A 24,831-nucleotide genomic window follows, 5' to 3' on the forward strand; every position below is an offset into this window, starting at 1 on the left:
GGTACTAAAAAAAGCTTGGACCAAGTTACATAGCACTAGAAACATGTTTATAATAAGCATGATAAGCATGTTTTATGACATCAAAAAAAAAAAAAAAAAAGAATAGCATTATTTGGTTCAACCTATGCAAATGTATGTTGTGATTATTAGAGGACCAAACAACAGACAACAAATGGTAAGTCTACAAAATTTAGTGAATGTCCATAGAGTTATTGAAATCCATACCAGAGAGATCAGATGTAGATTTGTGCACTAATAATGATGATGATGATGATGAAATGTCATGATCTCCTGCTGTATGGCTTAGTGGGTGTCAATCAACACAAAACCAGACTGCTTTACTTTTTTTTCTTTCTTTTTTTAACATTTTCCTTTTTTCATAAAAAACAAAAGGAAAAAAAAGTACTCATAAAAAGCAGCTACATAGTACAAGCACAGTCTTCAAAATACATTTGGGCTTCGGTGTTTTTCCCCTCCCTAGACGTCAGTGTGGTTCTGAAATAAAATGTTCCCCTTCGACTATCCAAATGTGGTTAGTGCAGAATCATCCACTTCGAACATTTAGATTAAGGCGCTTGTTTGCCTCATGACGTCTCGATTCAAAAGTGCTAATAATGTTCATATCACGTTTTATGTACAACACGAAAAACTCATGTAGGTCACAAAGGTGGGCAGACAAAAAGTAACACAAATGAATGAAGGAAGCCAAAGTATGTTTGTGAGCATAAAAGAGATGAACGCAGTTCAGCTCTCAGAAGACATCTGCTCATCCTGTGCTCTGCTGTCCTCTTTTACGTCTGTGTCTTCTGTCGGATTGGGCTCTGTGGAGTCAGTTGTGAGTGTTTGCTGCTCTGTTGGGTCATCTGGATTAGGCCTTAGAGACAAATAAAACATTAACGAATGTGTATTTTAGATTAAATAGGCCATATATGTCCTTTTACAAAGTCTTCATTGTGTGTATGAATTGGTCTTCATACTTGAATGTTCAAGAAAACTCCTTATTTTTAATTGTTGCATCACCTCTTTTCCCAGTCTGTCAGTAATGCTCTTTTTAGTTACGGTCTCTATGAAGCCCCTCCTTCCAAAAAGCGAAAAGTGCTCTGATTGGTTGGCTGAACCAGTGTGCTGTGATTGGTCAACCGCCTCAAGTGCATTTCAGAAAAGCCACAGACCTTTCTATAACTGCATTCACACGGGGCGTCAGCATCAACGCTTGACGGAGGGCGTGTCTGAAGCTTGTGTTGACGCAACAGTTATAGTGATTACAGCCAATCACATTTCTTTCCGGTGTTGCACGAACGCAGTTGGCTGCGACTGCTCTAGGGAATTTGCATGGGGCCATTTGATTGGATGACGCCTGCGTTGGCGCTTGAAAAGTTGAGAAATCTTCAACTTCTGCCGCTTGCAACGCTAGTGAAGAGACGGAACCCACAATTCAGTTCGGCAACGCATGACGTCACCCATTCAAAGTAAATGAGAAGCGTTAACGCCGGCGCCCCGTGTGAATGCAGCGTGAATTGTCGTAAACCAAAGAACTGTGGGGCACCACTGACTTCAACAGCAGAATACAAAAAATAGTCAATGGGGTCCATCAACTGTTTGGTTACTGACATTCTTCCAAATATCTTCCTTTGTGTTCAAAAGAACAAAGAAAATTGTTTGTTCCCGGATGAAAACTCAAGACTACAATCAAGGCATTTTAGAGAGTTCAGAAACTTAAACTGCTTGCTGATATCGAGAACAACTCCCTTTGGAGTGACTTTGTGCTTTGTAACTTTGAAGCTTTTCATCTTCACACGGCAACATTACACACTAAAGAAAATGTAAAAAGATCTAGGAAAACATGTAAACTAATTATTAAAACAGAACGAAAGGTGGCCGCTCTTTACCTGATGCCGTTTGGGGATTTGTTCTCATCCTGTTTCTCATGGTCTGTCGGTTTGGGATTGCTTTCGGATTCAGAAACGTCTTTTCTCTCACTTTCTGATTCTCCGTTCACTGGTTTGGAGTCGTCTGGGAGAGGGAAACAAAGCGCAAGCAGAAAGCATATTTTAAAACTTGTTCGATTGCTTGAAATAATGTGGAAATGTTCCTGTTTCAGTTTACCTGTGTTTTGCGTGTCTTGCTCATTGCTTTCTTGGTTCTTTTCATCCGGTTTTGGTTTACCGGTCTCAATCTTGCCAATGAACTGGAGCTTTAGTTTATTGTAGACTGCGGTGGCCTTCTCCATCACTGCATTACTAGCTTTGTACCGGCGAATCTAAAAGACAAAAAGAAGCGTGCAGGTTTTATGATGGGAATGCTATCTAATAATTATTTTTAATTTATTAATAATTATTTCAACCAAATGTTTACTTAAATTATGCTAAGTTCAAATTTTTGTTTCTCCGAAGAACAATGCTACAGCCAGTTATTCTGCTTTGAAATGTGCTTTCCATGTCGGAAAGACTGTTTTTGTTTTGGTCTGTGTAATCCCACCCACTAGCAATTTACCCAATAGTATTTCAACATCCCTGGGTTGCCAGTTGGTGGAAAACACAGTGTATTGCAGCCATGGACGCCAGAAAACAAACTACCCACCCACTTTAAAAACTATGACCAGAGGCATATTAAAACACAGATAAATATAGTGTAAAGATTTTTGCTTTCCATTGTCAATTTTGCACTCGTTCCTGTTGCGTGTCCTCAATCTAGCAACCTGAGTGATTGTCAAGTCTGAGGAGGAGGGGGCGAGGCAAACAACTCTCTCCCATATTTTGAATTTTGACTGCAGTACCCATTTCAACCACTAGCTGACAATATTGCATACTGCACTTTTAAATAGTAAATTCGATTGCAAATGGAAATTCTCATTGACTTAGATATATAGAGTATCGTTTTGAGGTCTTCTGTAAATGCTTGTACCTTTTTGAGTGTGGCAATAACATCTGCATTCTTCTGCAAGATGTGAGTGGTCACTTGTACTGAGGCAAGCTCATCCAAAGCCTGTAGGCACTTCTCAATATCCTACAGATTGAAAGGAAGCAGAAAACAGAATGTTATCAGGCGACTCACACATCAGGGTGCTTTCACACGTACAGCTGTTTCTAGAAATATAATAATATCTATATTAAACAGCACTTTGTCCATTTAGAGGTGAAGTGTGAACAGAAATCAGCCCTGGTTATTACAGAGCAATTTGGCATTGAATGAGTGGCTGAACTAGGGTCATTATTGTTAACTGAAACTATTAAAACATCTTTTTTTTTCATTGAAATACAGCGGAATTAAAATATAAATATTACATGAAAAACTAAAACTAAAAAAAAATTGAACTACTTGTTTCACTACAAATAATAAAAAAAAAAAAAAAGTATGCAGGGACTTCTGTGGAGTGATTCAAATGAACAGAATGAAGTAAAACAAGCCTTTGAATTAACTGATTGACTCAATTGGACATCGTAAAAGAGCATGCTTGACCAGAACCAATGCTCGTGTGAATACCTTTGCTGTAAAATTGACAGAGTAACGTTTCCCAGTCATTTTAATGGCTTTCATGTGTGAAAGTGACTACTGATACCGACGAAATTCAAAAGGTAATTTTAAACAAAGCAGAATGGGTAGGCTGATGGCATCGCTACTTACTGGGTTGTCAACCTTCAGTGCAAACTTGATGTCTGTGTGGAGCTTCTGTAGTTTCTCTTCAGGTGAGGGTTCTGAATTTATAAAGGGTGATAGAAACGATAGTTAAAATCTGATCGACCATATAAATGTCTCAAAAACGACTGAACCGCCATGAGAATGTTTCATTTGACCTTTTTTCTTTTCAACTTTCTTCTCAGGGTGACGCACCGACTTCCGTTTCTGCTTCTCAGGCTTAGGCCTAGTGGGAAACAGTGTTGTTATTCTTAACGAAAATTGAAACTATTAAAATAAAAATAAAATTAAAGCTAAATAAACAAAAAAACTAATAAAAATATAGCTGTGAACAGCAGCTATCGGGGCCAAACACAAAAAGGAACAATGATACATGCAAGCATGGCTGGGAGCGTCAGAGCAACTGCAACGAGTAATTCAAGACATTTTTAGATTATTTTAGTCAAAATGGCTACACCAAACACTGATCCCTAAACCTACACGTCACTGTTACCTCAGCCAATGAAATTGGTTGCAGGGCGGGATTTCCGCTTCACTATTTAAAAAAAAAAAAAAAAAAAAAAAAAAAAAAAATCACGCTTCATGGCATGGTCCCAATGACACATACCGAGTTTCGTAATGATATGGTAAATGCGTGCATAAAATACAGCTATTTATGACAAAATTCAAAATGGGTGATGAAATTGCCACTATAGGAAAACTGAATATAATTCGTCTTTGTATGCTAAATCAAAAGAGATCAGATTTATGATTTTTGGGCAAACTCTTCAGAAGTTATGAGCAAAAATAACCATTTTTCATATCTTCTGACCAGTAGGTGGCATTGTGCCAAAACGCTGCATGTAGCCTCAAGTCATGCTTGTGATGACATGTACTAAGACTCATCTCAATATGCTAAAGCATTGTGGAGATGTAGCCTTACATCTATTTTCACATGCTCTTCTTCAAATTAATTTCCACGTTTTTCAAAAACAATTTGGTTTATCAAAAAACTTTTAATAACTTTTTGCCAGCATGGTCTGAAGATGACATGAGCTAATTTTGGTGAAAATCGGATAAACCGTCTAGGGCGATTTTGAAAATGTAGGATTTTTATAAAATTAAATGCAATTTTGTTTCTAGCCCTTACAGTTTTAAAGTTATTGGCACGAACGTAAGTGAAATTTTTAAACAGTTGATGAAGCTAGATGGATTTAGTTAAGAGACTCCGAAATAGACGTTGTTAATGTTCAGACTGTCCTCTATCAGTGTGCCAAATTTCATAACTTTCCCACAAGCGGTTCTATGGGCTGCCATAGACTCAAGAGTGGAGAAAGCCGAAGAATAATAATAACACTAACGATTACAGTAGGTGCCTACGCACCTTTAGTGCTTGGCCCCTAATGACAAAAGCACAGTACAAAATTACTCAAATTAAAATGAAAACTTAAAATACAAAGATAATAGAATTAAAATAATACTAAAATAACACTGGTGGGAAATACTGCACATAGCACTGTGAGGCACACAGCCGATTAGAGTTTTGTTAGCATGTAGCAATCCAAACACATACCTCGTTTTGTGTTTCTCTTCTGATCTCTGTGGCTTCTTTTCTTTGATCTGCCTCTCTTTTTTCTCTTTCACCTCCTTCTCTTTCTTTTGCCGCCCTTTTTGGCTGTCTTGACGCTTGGCCGATTTTTTCACCTAGAGAGGAAATGCAACAACCCAAACGCAGTTAGCATTTTGAGAAACAACACAAGTAGAAAGAGTTTTGAGAAAGTTCTGGTGACTAGCCTCTGAGGGAGGTGGAGAGTCAGAGTCTGATGGAGCAGGGATGGGGGGAGGTGGAGGTTTCTTGGATTTTTTGAGTGGGTGATCATCCACTTCATCATCCGAGCTGCTGCTGCTACTGCTGCCGCTACTGCTTCCTCTCCTAGCCTTGGTCTCCTTCTCTTTTTTCCTTTTTTCTTCCTCCTCTTTCTCTCGCTCCCGGAGCCGACGGAGCTCTTCTGCCTCCTCCCTCTTCCTTCGCTCCTCCAGTTCCTTCCGCCGCTCCTCGTCTCTCTTTTTCCACTCACTGACGCGGTCTGTCCCGCTGTCGCTGTGCAAAAAAAAAAAAAAACTCAAAATCACCATCCTTGTGTTCCTCAAATTCACAGAATATTTGGATGGAAATTGGACATATTAGTCTGATGAAGATGTTATTAATTTTTCATACTTAAAATTAAACAATTTGTTGCAAATAAGCAGCAACAGCTTTTGTAGTTTTGAAACTTTTTGACGTCACACAGATGAAATATTATATGTAGTTATAAAGAAACAGTAGCCCAAAAATGGCTTGTTTAAATCTAAAGGTCAAGACGAATATTTGTGCGAAAATTTGGATGCGATAACCATTTACATTTGAACGAACGGCTGTTAATGCATCTGTTCAGACTATAGAGAGCATTAGCATTCTGTCTATGTGACAGATTTTTTTTTTTCATGTAGTGTTCTCGTCTCTTTTCCACCACACTGTGAAGAAAACTGGCCAACCAATAAGATTTGCACTTTTGATCACATGCCCAGAATCACTGCTGTTAAATTAAATAATATTAGAGAAAAGCCACAAAAATGGCTTGTTTAAAATCTAAAGGTCAAGACAAATGTTTGGTGCAAAAATTTGGTTGCGATAAACATTTTAATTTGAACGAATCGGCTGTTAAAGCATTGGTTTAGACCAACATGAACATTCGTATTCCATCAATGCATCGGATGTTTGTTTTTTTTTATAGACACTGTTATAGTCTCTTTTCTACCGCACTACAAAGAAAACCGCCCCCCCCAAAAAAAATTCACGCTTTTGGTCACATGCCCAGAGCCGGTGCTGTTACATTTAAGTATGACTTGAAGGCGCTCATGAACACTATCTTGCTAAGAGACAGTGAATAGCAGCGGAGGAATCCAAAACCTGCTCTTGTCTCCATTAACTTGTATCTGGTATTGTGTCAAAAACAGAACGTTATGCACCGCTGTATTTTTGCTTTTCCATAAGCGCCACCTACTGTCAGAAAGTGATTTTGCATGTACATTCAGCCCATCTACCATTCTTTTTTGCATTGGTCTGAATTATGTTGAACTTTCATTTTGGCATGAACAGGCATTAAGGGTCCAAAAGAGGGAGGAAAATTGTCAGATTTAACTAATTTGTAATGGAAAGCAAAAATATTAACATTATTAGTGTAAATGTATATGTAAAAAATGCTAGAAAGGAAAAGAAACCAAACTCACCTATCACTATCTGATGAAGAGGAAGGAGCCCTTTCTGGAGCTGGTTTGGGTTTCCTTCCTCGTGGCTTTGGTGGAGGTTTCTCCGCTTGGAAAATGACGCAAAAAGAAAAGTGTCCTTTAGTATTCTGATGTACTTGTCTAGGATTCCTGTTATCCGAGTGCTGTCTCAGGTAAAGTTTCCATCCACTGTATTACTATTCAACACAATTACTCAACCATTAAAACTAATTATAATATGTGCTGGGTTCACGTTGCAAAGCGTTCTCACCTTTCTTGCGCCCTTGTGGGGCTTTCCTTGCAGGAGGCGGTTCTGAATCGGAATCGGATTTGGATCCGGACTGCGATTCGGATCCAGAGACTGCCGGCCGTGGCTTATCGTCATCTGAATCGCTCCTGGCGGCCCTCTGATCTGACTGGGAGCCAGAGTCTGAATCAGAGCCTGATGATGCCTTCTAAGATGATACAAAAACAGTACAACATCAAGCAAGTATGTAATTATAGATGGCCACATATGTCAATGAGCTCTTCTCACCTTCCTCCTGCCTCTACCAGCTGGCTTTTTGCCACCTCGACCGCCTGACTCCTTCTGCGGTGTGAAGTCCTGGAGAACACATTAGTAACTCGTTAATGCAGTTTTTAATTGCATTTTTGTGCAATAATGAAGCCATGAGGTGTTTGAGCAAATTCCCAACTTAGTACAATTCCAGACGAGAATACCTGGTCGCTGTTTTTGCCGGATTCAGAGTCAGAGCTGGGTGATGGTTCTGGTTCTGAGGGAGATCCACTCTCCTCTCCATCTCGATCACTGGATGATGCCCGTGTTCTCTTCACTGGTGGACGCTGCAAAGTTGTTTGTTTTTTTTTAATTAATGTAATTTATATATATATATATATATATATATATATATATATATATATATATATATATATATATATATATATATATATATATATATATATAAAAATTACATATATAGTTACAAATTATTGAGCTGAACTGAAGCTTTCAAGCATCAAAACAAACACAAAAGCACCATAATTCATGAGTTTTACTCCAAGTATAAAGCAGGAACTCCATTGGATGTTTTGCCTACCTACGTACATCCTTTAAGCCCAAAGTATACTTTGGTTTTGCCGTGAACACAGCCAAATGCACAGCCTTTCAATGAATACTCTGTTTGTTAGCGTGCACAAACTCAGGTGCTTGACACATGCGCACTAAAAGGTTTCTTCTCTCTAGGACTGTCACTAACAATTAATTTGGTAAACGAGTAACCAGTCGATTATTTCGACTTTTTATGATTAATCGAGTAATCTGATATTTTTTTGTGGTAATAAAAATAGATCCAAGCAAAGACCTAAGCCTTTAAAATGACTTAAAATACATATATAATAACAATGAGGCAATTAGGGCTGCACGATATATCGCATGCAATTGTCACGCGCATTTCATTAGTAAAGCCGGTTCCTTGATTACCGCTAAATCGCCATCACCTGCTTTCAAATGGAGCGGCATTTAATAGACAGAGCCGTAGTTCACTGACAAACCACGCAATATCGCATTCATTATCAAAGGCGATTCATCTGCGATATGAACGCGATATTGCGTGGCTTATCAGTGATCGGTCTATTAAATGCTGCTCCATTTGAAAGCAGGTGATGGCGATTTAGCGGTAATCAGGGAACCGGCTTTACTGACGAAATGTGCGTGACAATCGCATGCGATATATCGTGCAGCCCTAGAGGCAATGATATTTGGTTCAAATAAAGTATCAAAACTGAGTAATCATATGGTTTTATAGAACAACACTGTTAAAATGCATATTATACATAATATAAACAATCAACTTATGTACATTATGTATTATAACAAATGCCTGCAGAGGGCGCCAATGGCCTGGTGTTGTTACACTTTACAGCAGATCAAATCCTTGTTTAATATCAGCCAAACGACATTTAATTAAAATGTTTCCTTAATCTTTAATATTTGGCCACTTCTTTTCACGATGAACAGTTTGCATATTTAAAAACATATTGATGTATTCTCCTGTGTTAAAGGGCACCTATTATGCAAAATTCACTTTTACATGGTGTTTGACCATAAATGTGTGTTAGCAGTGTGTGAGCAAAACCACCCTAGAATGAGAAAAATCCACCCATTGTTTTTTTTACAATCTCAATAATTCATAAGCACTGTCTCAGAATGCTCTGTTCTAAGATTGCTCTCACTGTGACGTAGAATTGCGCTAAGCCCCACCCACGTGGTTTGATTGACAATCTGGTTTTGGCATAGACCCCACCGTCGGTGATCTGTCAACCATCCTCCATTGTTTCAACGACAGCCAGTAATGTCTCCTAAGAAACATAAGTGTTCTGTTGTGGGATGTAATAATGAACATAGTAGGTTTTACTTACTTCCGACATCAGAGCCACTGAAAACGCAGTGGATGGATTTTATTTACGAAGGAAAGGCGTCACTCAAAATTCCAAAATACGTTTATGTTTGCGCAAATCATTTTTTGACTGACTGTTTTGAGAACGAGGGTCAATTCAAAGCAGGTCTTGCTTCAAAGTTAATCCTCAAGTGTGGATCGTTGCCTACTGTTCGCGATCCAACGTCACCTCCAGAAGAAGTAACGTTAAGTGTATTTAATGTTTTTTGAGCAAATAGTCATTTCAGTCGATGTCAGCCAATTCAATAACAAATGCGTCTAAAGCTGTTATCGTCGTCGTAGAATGTCTGTGTATATAATTTAAACCTTGTTTGTATAGTGTGTATCTAACGTACTTAGCAAACGTTATCACAGTATTTGTGTTCGTAGTTTCAAAAAAATGCGCAAACGTTATCAGTGTGTGTGTGTGTGTGTGTTACACATCCATAATTGCAAAGGGGACGCGATTAAAACTCTATAAGTACATAAATGTATCAAATAACCATTCAGAGACATCCTGCTCCATTCTCAAATGTGTTTCTTCTGCCGGAGTCTCTTCATCATCTGGGTCTGATTCCGGTTCAAACATGTACGGCTGAATGCCATACAAAACAGCGGGTCTCTCATTCTCAGCCATTCTGCTTCTACCGACTGTTTATTGCCATAGGTATGCAAGTTACGCCGTCATCCAAAGGCAGGGCGGGGATATGCAGCTCATTTATATTTAAGGTGGTACACACCAAAACAGCTCTTTTTAAAACAGGCCCCAAAAATGACATTTTCAAATGGTTATAATAAATTAACTGTGGGGTATTTTGTGCTGAAACTTCACAAATACATTCTGGGGACACCCAAGACCAATATTACATCTTGTAAAAAGGGGCATAATAGGTGCCCTTTAAATCGCAGCCTTGTGTTGAATAGCATTATGCTATAGTATTGTTTTTAAATGGTTTTAATACATCATGCAGACTTAAAAAACTGTCTAATAATCTGGCTCATGGATTCTCGTCCGTGAAATGCGCCACCTCGGCGGTTACTCGACATGGGTAGATTGCAATCGAGGATTTTTAAAAATTGAGTACTAGAATTTAATCGAGGAATCGTGACAACCCTACTTCTCTCTAAAAGGTATTAGCAAATTTCTTTGCACTCTTTTAGGGCCTGTTTACACCTGGTCACTTTTTACTGATCGGACAAGCTACTCAATTTGTAAAAACTGATCCATTTACACCATTTACTCATAAATGTGAATCCGATCTTCAATACAAACACTATATGCAAATTCAAGTTCATGTCAACGAAAGCAACAGATATGAGCTGCATTTTATTTAGTTAATATCACGGACCATCAGCACTGGTAAGAACATTTTGTCTCACTACATTTAATGTAGATGATTGTGTGTTGATGCCAAACTTTCAGTTTCGTTTGCGGTAGTTTTTTGTGCATCAGCTTGCTCAAGAGATTCTCATCTACTCATCTGTGGCAAATGTGCACTGTCATATCTGGCTACCAACACTTTTTTTTTTTTTTAACCATTTTGGGAAGAGTAAAATTTACTTTTGTGACTCCAACAACCAGATGAATTTACACTTATCCAGTTTCATCTGGAATGCATCTCAGACCACCTCCTGAAGTGGTTTGAGTGATCAGATTTAAATCCGTCCAGAAAGCATTTTGGAGGGTATTTACACCTCGTCTTTTCATGATCCAATAACTATCCGATCAGAGAAAATGTATGAAGTGACTACGTGTAAATAAGCCCTTACACTAGAGTTGCATGTATTTATTAACCCCTTCACACAAGTGCTCATCAATGTGGGTGTCTATTGTTGCATCTCCAGTAGTTTTTTGATGTCATTTCAATTCATCCATCTTGTTTACGAAACAACAGGCTGAGCCAGAGTCGCCAGTTAGTGGACAAACTAATTAGCGCAAAATAATCCGAAGCGCATGTGCAATGTAAGCAGACATAGTATGTGCGGTTAGAAAAACATGGAGTACGTGTGCAGGTACAACGCTGATGACGAAATTACACCACAAGCACTGTGTGCAAACTCTAGCGCAAATATAAAATATGTATACTTTGGGCTTTAGCCGTGACTACGTTCATAACATAGAAGGACCCTAGTGCTTAAATAAAAACTACTTGCAATACACTGATTCCTCTACAACCACTAACACTCTTCTATTGAACACTATTAACATTGTGACTAACTAAAACTACGACATTGAGAAATTCAAAGCACCTGAATGTATAATGCATAATACTGCAGGAGAAAAGATAAAATTGACAGAATAAATGACAATGAGGATAAACAGCTGATTTACATAATAAGTGATCATGTTGGCTTGTTTCGTGTTTGGGTACCTTTGCAGCAGGAGCTTTCCGCTTCACCGCCGGCTTCTTTTGATCCTCACTCCCAGAGTCAGAATCATCACTTCCCGTTTCATCTTTCCTTGGTACCACTGCTTCCTCTTCTGCATCTTCCGCATCACTTCCAGCAGCAGGTTGGTTGTCCTCGCTGTCCGATGAGGATGGAGCCTAAACAAATACAGTGTGTCAAATCAGCATTTGGTGTCATGAAACAACTGAGTTTTTGTTGTAGAAATTAAGTCTTACTGCAGGTGTGGTATAGGAGGCATGAGGGTTGTTTTGGATTTCCCACAAGCCTTCATTGAACCCTTTCCTTTTGTTGGGCTTCCCATATCGGTCTTGGTACTTTTCATACGCAAAAAGGTCCTTGGGTGCAAGGAATGCTCTGAAAGAATAAAACAGAAGCTGAAATCAGAATTATAAATATAGTCACAATGAAATGGAAGTAGAAACAAATCTCTTCTTTCATATTTTGATGTACATCTGAGTGTAACGGATTTTCGAAAATCAGTTATGTAGGGTGGGACTTGGTTCTGTGCATCAGTTGTTTATTGGATTTTGAGACATGGAAATTGCACTCAAAAGTTAAAGGATTGAAGAATCCTGCATTTATCACCAGAGAGAAGTCTGCCATTTTTTTGGAAAACTGAGTTATGACATTTTGAATAAACTGTAGAAAGTCAAATCTTTTTTTCTTTTAAAAGAACATGCACAGAGTTCTACAACTTGCATTTTTACAACAGATAGTATTTTCATTTCATGCCAACTTAATATATTAAAGGAAGCCAGATATGGTCTGATCATTGGCGTGACTTCTAAAAAAAGGTTCTTCTAGTGCCACCTGTTGACTTTTGGGGTCGGATGAATTTTAATTAGTTACTTCATGGCAGTTTTAACAGGCAAGGTCCCACCATACTTTTTAAAAACACTGCAATTAATAATAAACATTAATAAACAGAAAGAGAAAACAATGGGGGTAATGCACAGCTCATAACTAGATCTAAAATACTATTCTGTATCCATTTATCATCATTAACATCCAGGTACTCATTAAAATCGGGGGATACGTACGTTTCGTGAGTCCCGAAGAAAAAAATGGGGATCTTATTAGGTGGTGGTTTGACAGCTCCTTCAGCAACATCTTCAATCTGTAAGAAAAATACAGCCAAAATAGCACAATATGTTGATTACATGTTCTTCAGCAATGAATCTACATTGAAATTTGAAGTTTTACATTATTAAACACAAAAAATTGTTTTCTACTTTGCACAGGAAAGTATCTCCATGTGTAAACATGACACTCACCCCCACCCCCCTCCATTATATTTTACATGTGATTGGGCAATGTAAAAGTCTCAAGTCTAAATGAAGTAAATATTAATATCATCCCATTATGCATCTAAAGACGATTCCCAGTGAATAAAATGCAAAAATAAACAGGACTTTATGTTCACGCGACCTTTGCTGCTTCTCCAGCAAACAAGTTAGCCAGCCAGCTAGCTTCATACATTCATGACTAAGGTAAATAATATGAAACAAATACATCCAATAAGAAGCCTGGACTCTAAAGTGATAGATAATACGGGTTTGTCTGCAAACATATATTTGGTAAATCGCCAGGCACTGAGGTAAAGCTGGTCACAGTGGAGCTGGTGGGGGTGTGTGCGCTGGATGCAGCGCGAGCCGTGCGCGATCTCCCCCGCTGCTGCTCTTACCCGGGCCGGCCAGTGAGGATACCCCTTCATTTTAGCAAAGACAAGATCACCGGGCCGGAAGTTGTGCGGCATCTTGTCCCTCTATGCACCGCTCCTCGTTCTGCGTGTTTGTGGTCGTCAGTGGTCCGTTTTTCAGGCCGAAAGAGAGTCCTGCTTCAGATACAGTAGGTGAGGAAAGGCGGTTGGTTTCTGCAGCGGTTTCCGCTCATTCCATTTTTTGTCAGCGGAAGTCCCGCCCTCTGGGGGCCGCTGATTGGAGGAACGGGCTGGCACTCTATACGTCCACCAATCAGAATGTACAATGTGTACACCGATAAAGACTTCAATTTAATAGTATTATATTAACATTCGCACTGCTGATTATAAAATTGCTGAAAATAAAATTGGGAGCTCATAAAAATAATGTCATATTTTATTGATTACAACATCTACTTAAAATGCATCCAGTGTAATGTAATGTAATTGCACATTTATTAATGTATTTTACCTAAAAATATTTACTTTAATGAATGAATTACATGCATGAAGTGTTCTTTAGAGCTTCCGCAATAATATAAGCCAGCTCGAAAACTTCTGGTGAGATGTCATCAGTAGTGTAATACTTAATTTATAATCTGAATATAGTCACTTAAATAGTCAGGCATAGCATTAATTTAGTTATTCAAACGTAAGACGGAATGCAAAATAAATAAATAAAGACCAATTCAATTCGACCATCAGTTTTCACACTTTTATGTGAAAAAAAGCTTCAAAAATTAAATAATTATTGTGCACTTAAGTTAGATTAATTGAATAAAATGTGTGTTTTCTCAAGTGTGCTGGAGTCATTGATCATGCGCTGCATTGACTGACAGCTGCTGTGACTATAAAGGGAAAGCGCGGTGCTCGCTTTCTGTGTCATTCATTCAAGAAAAGTTATTGTTTTTCTTTTGAGTATTTCATACTTCACATTGAAAATGTATATTAAAACCCCAGTTATTTTATAATGTTTAATATTTAGTCAAAAACGAAGTGAAAAACGATTAGAGGAAATGGCTGATAAATGCGCAAATAAATGCTACTTTGCCGCCACCTGCTGGTTAAAGTGGTAATTATTGTCTTTTTTATTTTTAAAGAAGTGTTTTCTATCAAATGTTGAATTTCCTACATTTTAAACGTTCGGTTTTACAATGGGGACAATTTCAGAAGTATGAACAAGTAATGTTTGTGGTCATCAGTCATCACATTAAAAAAATAACATTTGAAGTGCTGGGGAAAAATGCGTGTGTGTGTCTAATTACAGGTCACGGTCCCAATAGCTTCGTCTTTATATTGCAATCAATAAAACTGGTTTATTGGCAAATGTGATAACTGCATTAAAATATGAATACAACATTAAAAAGTCAACCATTGATGGTTTTGTGTCAATGTACAGCAAGTACAGAATGAACAGCTAACAGTTCAGCGGAAATGCCCGAGCTGGCTTAAAAGATTAGTTCATTTTCAAATTAAAATTTCCTGATAATTTACTCACCCCCATGTCATAAAGATGTTCATGTCTTTCTTTCTTCAGTCAAAAAGAAATTAAGGTTTTTAATGAAAACATTCCAGGATTATTCTCCATATAGTGGACTTCAATGGACCCCAAACAGTTGAAAGTCAAAATTACAGTTTCATTGCAGCTTCAAAATGTTCTACATGATCCCAGACGAGAAATAAGGGTCATATCTAAAGAAACCATCACTCGTTTTCTAAAAAAAATAAATAAAAATGTTATACATTTTAATCATAAATGCTAATCTTAAACTAGCTCTCTTCTTCTTGTTCTCTATTAGAATTCCAGCAGTGTAGAAACCGCTAAGTGTATTACTGCCCTCCACAGGTCAATGTTTGAATTAAATTGTCATATACAATATGCTAGTGCAAGTATATAACAATTAGTTCAAACTTTAACCTGTGGAGGGCAGTAATACACTTAGCAGTGTCTACACTGCTGGAATTCTAATAGAGAAGAAGAAGAAGAGAGCTAATTCAAGATGAGCATTTATGGTTAAAATGTGTACATTTTTTAATTTAAAAAAAAAAAAAAATGAGCGATGGTTTCTCTAGATAAGACCCTTATTTCTCGTCTGGGATTGTGTAGAACAATTCGAAGCTGCAATGAAACTGTAATTTTGACCTTCAACTGTTTGGGGTTCATTGAAGTCCACTATATGGAGAAAAATCCTGGAATGTTTTCATTAAAAACCTTAATTTCTTTTCGACTGAAGAAAGAAGGACATGAACATATTGGATGACATGGGAGTGAGTAAATTATCAGGAAATTTTAATTTGAACGTGAACTAATCCTTTAAGGACAAACAGGAAGTAACCGTGAACGATAATCGTAAGGAATGAATGTAACAGTTCAGTTTTCGATTTTGATTATTTTAGTAGTTCTGAGGAAGAAATATTTGAAAAAAAAAAAACTTACGCCATACACTTACCCTTGCAGTTGATTGTCAAGAATAAAATATTTAAAATTTCAACAGAAAATATAATATGTTTCTTGGAAAAGGTTTGTTTCAAAGACTTTATAATGATATTTCACATTATAAAGCGGGATAAACGCCCTCGAAAACTGGTCTTAACTATACATACAATAAAAATAAAAACAAAAAACAAAAACGTGGTTACATATTTCTTTAATTTTCTTTCAAAACAAAACGCCTCCGATCTACTTCATTGTAATTTCACTCCCCTCCGCTAGATGTCGCTAAAACTCAATGTTTACGTCACGATCGACTGATGACTATTCTTCCGGTTTCAGAAACGGTCCTATTCCTGTTGTAAACACATCGCTTTGGGTGGTGGTGGTGTGCTTGACAGTTATAAATAATTAAAAACAACTCATTTTTCATTTCAGTATTTTGCATATAGTTTATCGCTAAGAATGAAGAAGTTTTTCGAGGACATCAAGAAGGATATAAAGTTCAAGTCAGCAGGGCCAGGAAAGAAACTTACAGAAGACTCAAGGTAAAAGATCAGATATGTATGAGATCTGTCAGCACAACTGCTCTAAACCACACTGATGATCACGAGTTTATATGATGCATCCAATAACATGTTTTCTTTTTATAGACTTTTCCGCAATAGAAATTGTGTAAAGTGCAAGCACATAAAATCTCTAGTAATGTATAACAAGAATGTGTACATTAGCATCTGTAAGTTACCTGTCTGACTGCATTTCTAACATGATCATGTCTGAAGATGACTGATTGGGAAACATGTATAGTATGTGCTGAATGCATCAGTGTTCGAACCTTTTTAATTAGATTTTTTGGTTCCGGAATAGGATCCGACCTATGAGTCTAACCTTATCTCTATAATTACTCATAGGGTAACAGGCTTAGTGTTAGTCACGTGGGAGTGGTTTGCACAGTAACACTGCTGCTCCAGTGATGTTATTGGTTACAATAACCGTTTCAACCACATAAATAAGTGGGTGACATCTGGGGCTAGTTGCATAAACATAGCTATGGTGTTAAGACTGTGCCTTAAAAACTAGTCTGACCAAATAGCAGTTAGATAGGGTTACTTTTTGGTATCAAATTAGACCAATCAACACTTTTATGTATCTGACTTAAGGTTTTGGACAGTCTTAAAGAAAAAAAAAAAAGATGACTAACTTGTAAGACTAGTCTAAGCAGTTTATGCAACGAGCCACTGGTCTTTCGTGCAGCTCTAAACCTGAAGCTGCTCATGGAGCGCCCAGAAAAGCGCCCACAAAAGCGCCCACCAAGGATGCACAGATGGCAGGGGCCGCCGCCCTCGCCAGGATCGAGCAGCAGCACCGGCCAAAATTGCAAACATCACAGGATGCCATAAGGAATCAGGGTACATAACGTGTATAATTACAGTTTTTCACTCAGATATCCATGGAAGCTTTTTCCGCCTCGGAACAAAAAAAAGGTAATTGTGACTTTTTATCTCGCAGTTCTGACTTTTTTCCACTACAGAGCCAAATGGGTTGAGCTTGACTGAGTCCAGCTCCACTTCTGGGGATCTAATGGGTGCAGGGATAGAGTTATGGGTAGGGTTAGGGTGTGTGGATGGACCTTCTAGCTCTACCCATTAAGCCCAAAATTATCTAGATTTATCACTCCACCCATGGCTCTGTAGTGAGCAGCCTCTCCTATATTTCCAGTTTATAATTTCCAACTGTGGGGAAAAAAAGTCAAGTCGGAATAGGTCGCTAGGTCGTGAATCAGTATATCATGTAAATGAATGTGGCTGATTCCCTGATCAATGCCCTGACTACTGAACTAGGGAGCTTATTGAGACACACCCCAAGATTCTGAAGTGTGCGTTCCACACTTTACTCTCCCATAAGGCCACGGGAGAGGATTTATGAACAGAAGTGAATCGACGCAACTGACGCTGGTAGGTCACATGATAATGACAACATGGCAGAAATAGTACGTTCGAATTTCATTAATGCAAAATATATTTATACTAAAACATGTATTCCGAGGTAGAAACAAGCTTCCATAGAAATCTTAAAAACATTAGTAAATCTCAAAGCATGAGCAGCCACTCATTTTGTCGTTGTATTTCAGTGAAGCGAGAACTTGAAGCAGAGGCAGCTGCCATAGCGGCCAGTCAGAAGAACACAGATATCGAGGCAAGTTTGACGGTTTTTATTTTTTCCGTATTTAGTTGGCCAATATTACCTGTTGGCAGGGTCACACAAAAGTGAATGTTTTTGCAGACATATTAACTGAAAGTATGTGAAAATAGAGGGGTTGCCAACATTATGGCTGCATACAAAATCACAAACTTCCCTACTATATAGTAGACGAAAACAGTGTGTGAAAAGATTAGTATGTCCGAATTCACAGTATTCATAAAACAGTAGGGCGACAAGTATACAGATGACCTACTACTCTCTAAATTAATAGCTTTTGATCAATTGATCTAAACATGTTGGTGGCCATCATGAAAGTGGACCACCCTTATGTAGAATAAACATTTTTCTAGGAAAAAAACTGCAGTCTGCAATCTCATATGAGTGTACATCATTTGGTCAACATATTGGTCGAAATTATTATTCATATCTGTATGCGTAAAACTTGTGAAAATTTACTTAAGGGACCTTTAAAGCAGAACTAAGTAACTTTTTTTACCTTCATAAATAGTTTTCTAAGTCCTTACGATGGTTAATTGACTTGTAGTGGTGTGTTTGAGGTGTGCACTAACCCCCTCTGGCACGTCTACGCCAGAAAACAGCACTTGCAAGTTGAGATTCACCGACCCGACACAATCTCGCCTCATGTTCACGTTCACGTGAGAGTGACAAAATGCTTTACGGTAATTCAAAAACAATGTATATATTATGACTTTATAAGACAATTTCGAAAATTACCCACCTCCATCAAGCTTTCTTGTACTGTATTTGCAAAACTACTGCGCTGGTGAGCGTTGTAGTCGTTGTAGTCCAGAGCTGCGCTTGGAGTATTTACGACAGTGTGATTCACTGAAGGAACCTGTAGGGGGAGCTTCGCAAATCTTACTGAGTTCCACTTTAAAGGAATAGGAATAAAAAAAATTTAAAAAAGCTGTCAAGCTCCAAAATGACAAAATGCAGCATAAAATATTCTAAGAATGCTAAATCCCAAAGAATAGACAGAAATGGAAGTTATTATTCAGTGAAAATTTTCTTTTTTTGTGTAGTATAAATTATGACAAAATTGTCCCTTTTAAAAGGAACACTCCACTTTTTTTGAAAATAGGCTCATTTTCCATCTCCCCTAGAGTTAAACAGTTGAGTTTTACCATTTTCAAATCCATTCAGCCGATCTCCGGGTCTGGCAGTACTACTTTTAGCATAGCTTAGCATAGTTCATTGAATCTGATTAGACCGTTAGCGTCTCACTCAAAAATGACCAAAGAGTCAACTTGACTCTTCTGTAGTTACATTGTGTACTAAGACCGATGGAAAATGAGAAGTTGCGATTTTCTAGGCCGATATGGCTAGGAACTATACTCTCATTCCAGCGTAATAATCAAGGAACTTTGCTGCCGTACCATGGGTGCAGCAGTGCAATGATATTACGCAGCACCTCTCACAAATGTCTCCATGGTTGCAAGGCATGCTCCCCAATTCAAGGGGGTCACAGCCAATATTATTACGCAGGAATGAGAGAATGAGAGTATAGTTCCTAGCCATATCGGCCCAGAAAATCGCAACTTTTCATTTTCCGTCAGTCTTAGTACACGATTTAACTACAGAAGAGTCAAGTTTTATATAGGAAAAATATCAAAACTCTTTGGTCATTTTTGAGCGACATGCTAACGGTCTAATCAGATTCAATGAACTATGCTAAGCTATGCTAGAAGTGGTACCGCCAGAACCGGAGATCGGCTGAATGGATATGAAAACGGTAAAACTCAACTGTTTAACTCTAGGGGAGTTGGAAAATGAGCCTATTTTCAAAAAAAGTTGAGTGTTCCTTTAGGATTTCAGATCCAATTCAGGCTCATCTCAATCCCAGCATTACTCTTTTGACCCTGACTGTGATTATTCATACCTTTTCAAGGGCTCCGGGGTTCCACAGAAGGATCCATCTTGTTTCTCAGTGTCAGGAGTGTTCTTCATCTGTCCTCTGACTGGAAAAACCTTAACAAAGACTGAAAGAGAGATGCACATCAAGGAAGCTATTCTTATGGTGAGATTATTACAGAAAATCTGCAAGAATTTAAGAAATGACATGTAGATGAAAAGGAAGCACTAAAGGTGCTTCTTTTTTCACAGAGGTTCTCAGAGGATGCGTTGGAGGCCTCCATTATGATGATTCACACCTTTAATAAAGACAAAGAGAAAGTAAAGGCCGCCATTGACATCATTAGCAAGTGAGGACTGTTTAATTTTAGGAATATATTAATTTTGCATGACAATATCTCAATGTGTTTGTAAAATGTACAACTGAAATCGAATGATGTGCGATGACAGGTACATCGAAAACATCTGTAAGAATCCGACTGAGGAAAAGTATCGGAAGATCAAGCTTAGCAACAAAGTGTTTCAGGTATGAACTTTTTCAGTCAGGATAGAGAAAAATGAATTCAAAAAGCTAATTCACTCACATGTTGATGTTTTACTCATAAAGGAGAAGGTCAGTGTGATTGAAGGATCTCGTGAGTATCTTCAGGCTGTGGGATTTGAAAGCACCGCGCTGCCGGTAGATGGTGAAGGTAATGGCGAAGTTAATTACCAGCATTATATTTTAAAGTAAATTGTGTGATTTCTTTAACGCCAAGTCCTCACTCATCTCCATCCCTGAATAATGTATCTCAGATAGGACTGAGGAGTACCTGGTGTTACCGCCGCAGGAAACGGACGCTCTGGAGCAGATAAAGGTTCATTTGGAGCGGCTGCAGAAAGGCGAGCCAGTCAGAGCGAAGCTGGACCGTCAGCCGCAGGTCTTCAGACCATCGCAGCATGCTACACACTTCGAGTTGCCCCCAGACTTCTACAATCTGACTGCGGAGGAACTGAAGAAAGAAATGCAACTGAAGTAAAGAAACCAGCAACAGTAGTGTTTGTGCTATCTAAGCTGATATAGTCGCGCCGTGTTTTTATGATCTTTTTTCATTACAGGAATGAAATTGTAGAGAGAAACGCAATGCTGCGAACGAAAGCAATGCGTGAAAAAGATGAGCAGAGAGAGAGAAGAAAGTATAACTATGCCCTTCTGAGAGTGCGGTTACCAGATGGAAGTATACTTCAGGGTTGGTAGTTTTTAATATATAATTATTATTTATATTATATATAGTGTATATACTCCAATCAGGCATAACATTATGACCACTGAAAGGAGAGGTGAATAACACTGATTATCTCTTCATCCCGGCACCTGTTAGTGGGTGGGATATATTAGGCAGCAAGTGAACATTTTGTCCTCAAATTTGATGTGTTAGAAGCAGGAAAAATGGGCAGGAGTAAGGATTTTAGAGAGTTTGACAAGGGCCAAATTGTGATGGCTAGACGACCGGGTCAGAGCATCTCCAAAACTGCAGCTCTTGTGGGGTGTTCCCGGTCTGCAGTGGTCAGTATCTATCAAAAGTGGTCCAAGGAAGGAATAATGGTGGAGCGGCGACAGGGTCATGGACAGACAAGGCTCAGTGATGCACGTGGGGAGCGAAAGCTGGCGGTGTGGTCCAACAGATGAGCTACTGTAGCTCAAAAGGCTCAAGAAGTTAATGCTGGTTCTGATAGAAAGATGTCAGAATACACAGTGCATTACAGTTTGTTGCGAATGGGGCTGCATAGCTGAGACCAGTCAGGGTGCCCATGCTGACCCCTGTCCACCGCTGAAAGCACCAACAGTGGACACGTGAGCATCAGAACTGGACCACAGAGCAATGGAAGAAGGTGGCCTGGTCTGATGAATCACATTTACTTTTACATCACATGGATGGCCGGGTGCGTGTGCGTCACTTGCCTGGGGAACACATGGCACCAGGATGCACTATGGGTAGAAGGCAAGCCGGCGGAGGCAGTGTGATGCTTTGGGCGATGTTCTGCTGGGAAACATTGGATTCTGCCATCCATGTGGATGTTACTTTGACACATACCACCTACCTAAGCATTGTTGCAGAACATGTACACCCATGTAAACAGTATTTGCGTCCTGCCACAAAGCAAAAATGGTTCAGGAATGGTTTGAGGAGCACAACAACGAGTTTGAGGTTGACTTGACCTCCAAATTCCCAAAATCTCAAGCCAATCGAGCATCTGTGGGATGTGCTGAACAAACAAGTCCGATCCATGGAGGCCCCACCTCGCATCTCGGTGCCAGATAGCACAACACACCTTCAGGGGTCTAGTGGAGTCCATGCCTCGACGGGTCAGGGCTGTTTTAACAGCAAAAGTGGGACCGACACAATATTAGGAAGGTGGTCATAATGTTATGCCTGATCGGTGTGTGTGTATATATATTAATTCATATGATATATATATTAATTCATATGATTTTATATATGTATATATATGTGTGTGTATATGTAGTTATTCATCTCTCCAAATGGTAATTGATAGAAAAGAAAAAAATAGTGAGGGGTACGGAATGATATGGTGAGCAATTAATGACAGAATTTTCATTTTGGGGGGGAACTAACCCTTTAACCACGTTTTCCCTGTAACACCTTTATAACATCTTCATAAATTAGAACTAAATATTTAATAATTTATATGGTAATATGGTAGTAAACAGAAAAGTTAAGGAAAAAAGTCTCAGGAAGGGCAAAGTCTTTTTGGCCAGACTCACAAAAGTCTTTGGCCAAAAATGTTTGAATGAAACCCCATGATATTGACAAATGGCTCAATTTTTTTTTTTTTTTTTGTCATATGTGAGAGTTGTACATTTATGCTTGTAAACCATCTAGAATGCCTTGCCCCAAAGATGTCTATTGTCAATACAACACTGCAAACACGATTTTGCTTCTTTTGGCCAACTGAAGGCTCTTGTTGTATGGCATAACTTGCATTTAATTGCCCCATAGGTACTTTCCTGGCATGGGAGAAGGTGGCAGCGTTGTACCAGTTTGTGCGTGATTCACTGGAGAATGGCTGGCAGCCCTTTGAGCTGGTGGCACCTGGAGGACTAAAACTGAAAGACGACGAGTCGGCTCTGAATGAGTGCAACCTGGTAGGTGAAGATCAAAGAACACTGTCTGCAAATTTTAATTTAATAATTAAAAAAAAAAAAAAAAAAAAATTTGAATCACACATTTGTTTACACCTTCCAGGCCCCAGCAGCTCTGCTGACCTTCACGTGGGACACGGCAGTGCTGGCAGACATTGCTGCCGCAGGAGGAAAGACTGCTGCTCTGCTTAAAGCAGCATTATTAGAGAACATCAAGACCATGAGCTGAACATTTAGTCTTGCTTTCTCCCCGGTCACTGCTGTCCCGCCTGCGTTCTCTTGCCGCTCCTAGTGACTTTCTCTCCCATCGTCCACAACCCCACACGGTTTCATAGGATGGGCCCAATACATTGGTTGTGTCCACAACATGTGCTAGATGGATTTATATGGTGCTAACCACAGGAGTTGTTTCCTGTCAGTGATGTATTATGGAAAGTGTAAGCACCTTAAGGGCCTCAATCTGTCCTATTATAATACATTGTTGCTTGAAGTAACATGACCAGTCATCATATGATAACGGAAGAAGCAGTTTGTGCACTGTGACGCTGTCAGACTGGAAATGGTCTGTAAGTGGATCTGTTGTAATTTAAAGCACTTTTTAGCTATTGCTTAGAGAGAAATGTTGATTAATGTACCATAAAATCTCATTGTGACAACCGTTTGAAATTGATCTAACATGAGCATTACCAAGTGAAGATTGTCTTTTGTGTTGTATTGAGGTTCTGTTTCCTGCTTAACAAAAATGACACTACGCATGAATGTTATAACGCAACTTAGACAAAATGCTCTGGGGTGCGTTTCCCGAAAGTATCGTTAGTCAACTATGGTCATAAGTCACATTAAACTATTGGTAAGGAAGGAACTTGCGACCATAGTTCGCTTTGGGAAACACACCCCTGGTCTGCGACAACGATCTACCTCCTAATACAGATAAATGTCAGTTCATTTCAGCTGTCACCATGTCATTTGACTTAAATAATTAAGCCCAAAGTATACTTGTTTTTACACATGCATCAAGATTTTCCACCCTAATTGCATATATTATACGCTCACCTTGCACGTGCAATTTTTTTTTGCAATAATGAGTTTGTCCACAAGATGCTAACAACGGCGACCATGGTGTCACAATTGAAAGGAAATGCTTTTTCTCATCGACAAGCACTTGTGGGAGGGGGTTAAGAGAAACTCTTATTTAAATGAGTATAAATACATTGTCGCTCATAACTTCTGGAGAGAAAGAGCGCAGACACTGGACAAGAATGAAACTTTTTAGTGTGCATGTGTGAATGTCTGTGTTAATGCACACAATCTAATCGAGTATACTTTGAAAGGCTGTGTTCAAAACTGCACCTTATTTTTCAAAACAAAAGTAAACTATTTACTTCAAACTCATTAGCCACTATAGGTAAACAAGAAGTATAACTGCAGTAAATTGTAAAACTATTTTAGCTACAATCCAGTGCATTTATGATTATGATAAAAAAGGCATATGGAAAAGAAGTGGATACTATAATGCTCACTGATTAAACCATGCTATATTGTTGATAATGAACCATGCTTGTATTTTACACTCACTCAAGTTTGTAGAGTTTAAATGTTGTGTTGATGCTTTTGATGTGATGTATGAAATAAAATGCATTGTCAGATGAGAGGAGTATGCATGAATGAAACCCAAATGGCTTCACTGTGCAAAACTAAGTCTTGTGTATATGGAGAAGGAAACTGTTGGTTAACAGCATATTAAAAGTTCATTTTT

The 24,831-nt window shown here is 38.6% G+C and overlaps 2 protein-coding genes across 2 annotated transcripts; one reads left to right on the forward strand and one right to left on the reverse strand.

Annotated features, from left to right (window-relative positions):
- Window positions 1–303: 303 nt before the first annotated feature.
- Window positions 304–13,606, reverse strand: hdgfl2 (HDGF like 2). Its single transcript, XM_067398705.1, has 16 exons — window positions 13,411–13,606; window positions 12,767–12,843; window positions 11,942–12,080; window positions 11,690–11,863; window positions 7,603–7,725; window positions 7,418–7,486; window positions 7,154–7,337; window positions 6,886–6,970; window positions 5,410–5,716; window positions 5,189–5,319; window positions 3,795–3,862; window positions 3,625–3,695; window positions 2,905–3,006; window positions 2,107–2,260; window positions 1,890–2,013; window positions 304–874 (listed from the first exon to the last, which is right to left on the reverse strand). Exons 1-16 carry the CDS (start codon window positions 13,480–13,482, stop codon window positions 745–747), a joined length of 2,010 nt encoding a protein of 669 aa, XP_067254806.1. The 5' UTR covers window positions 13,483–13,606; the 3' UTR covers window positions 304–744.
- Window positions 13,607–16,211: 2,605 nt separating this feature from the next.
- On the forward strand, window positions 16,212–24,670 carry ubxn6 (UBX domain protein 6). Its single transcript, XM_067396225.1, has 11 exons — window positions 16,212–16,404; window positions 17,111–17,265; window positions 17,988–18,052; window positions 19,968–20,096; window positions 20,183–20,280; window positions 20,381–20,456; window positions 20,538–20,622; window positions 20,726–20,945; window positions 21,029–21,159; window positions 22,933–23,078; window positions 23,179–24,670. Exons 1-11 carry the CDS (start codon window positions 16,322–16,324, stop codon window positions 23,302–23,304), a joined length of 1,314 nt encoding a protein of 437 aa, XP_067252326.1. The 5' UTR covers window positions 16,212–16,321; the 3' UTR covers window positions 23,305–24,670.
- Window positions 24,671–24,831: the final 161 nt, after the last annotated feature.

This window comes from Chanodichthys erythropterus, chromosome 10, assembly GCF_024489055.1.
Source record: "Chanodichthys erythropterus isolate Z2021 chromosome 10, ASM2448905v1, whole genome shotgun sequence".
Taxonomy (NCBI): domain Eukaryota; kingdom Metazoa; phylum Chordata; class Actinopteri; order Cypriniformes; family Xenocyprididae; genus Chanodichthys; species Chanodichthys erythropterus.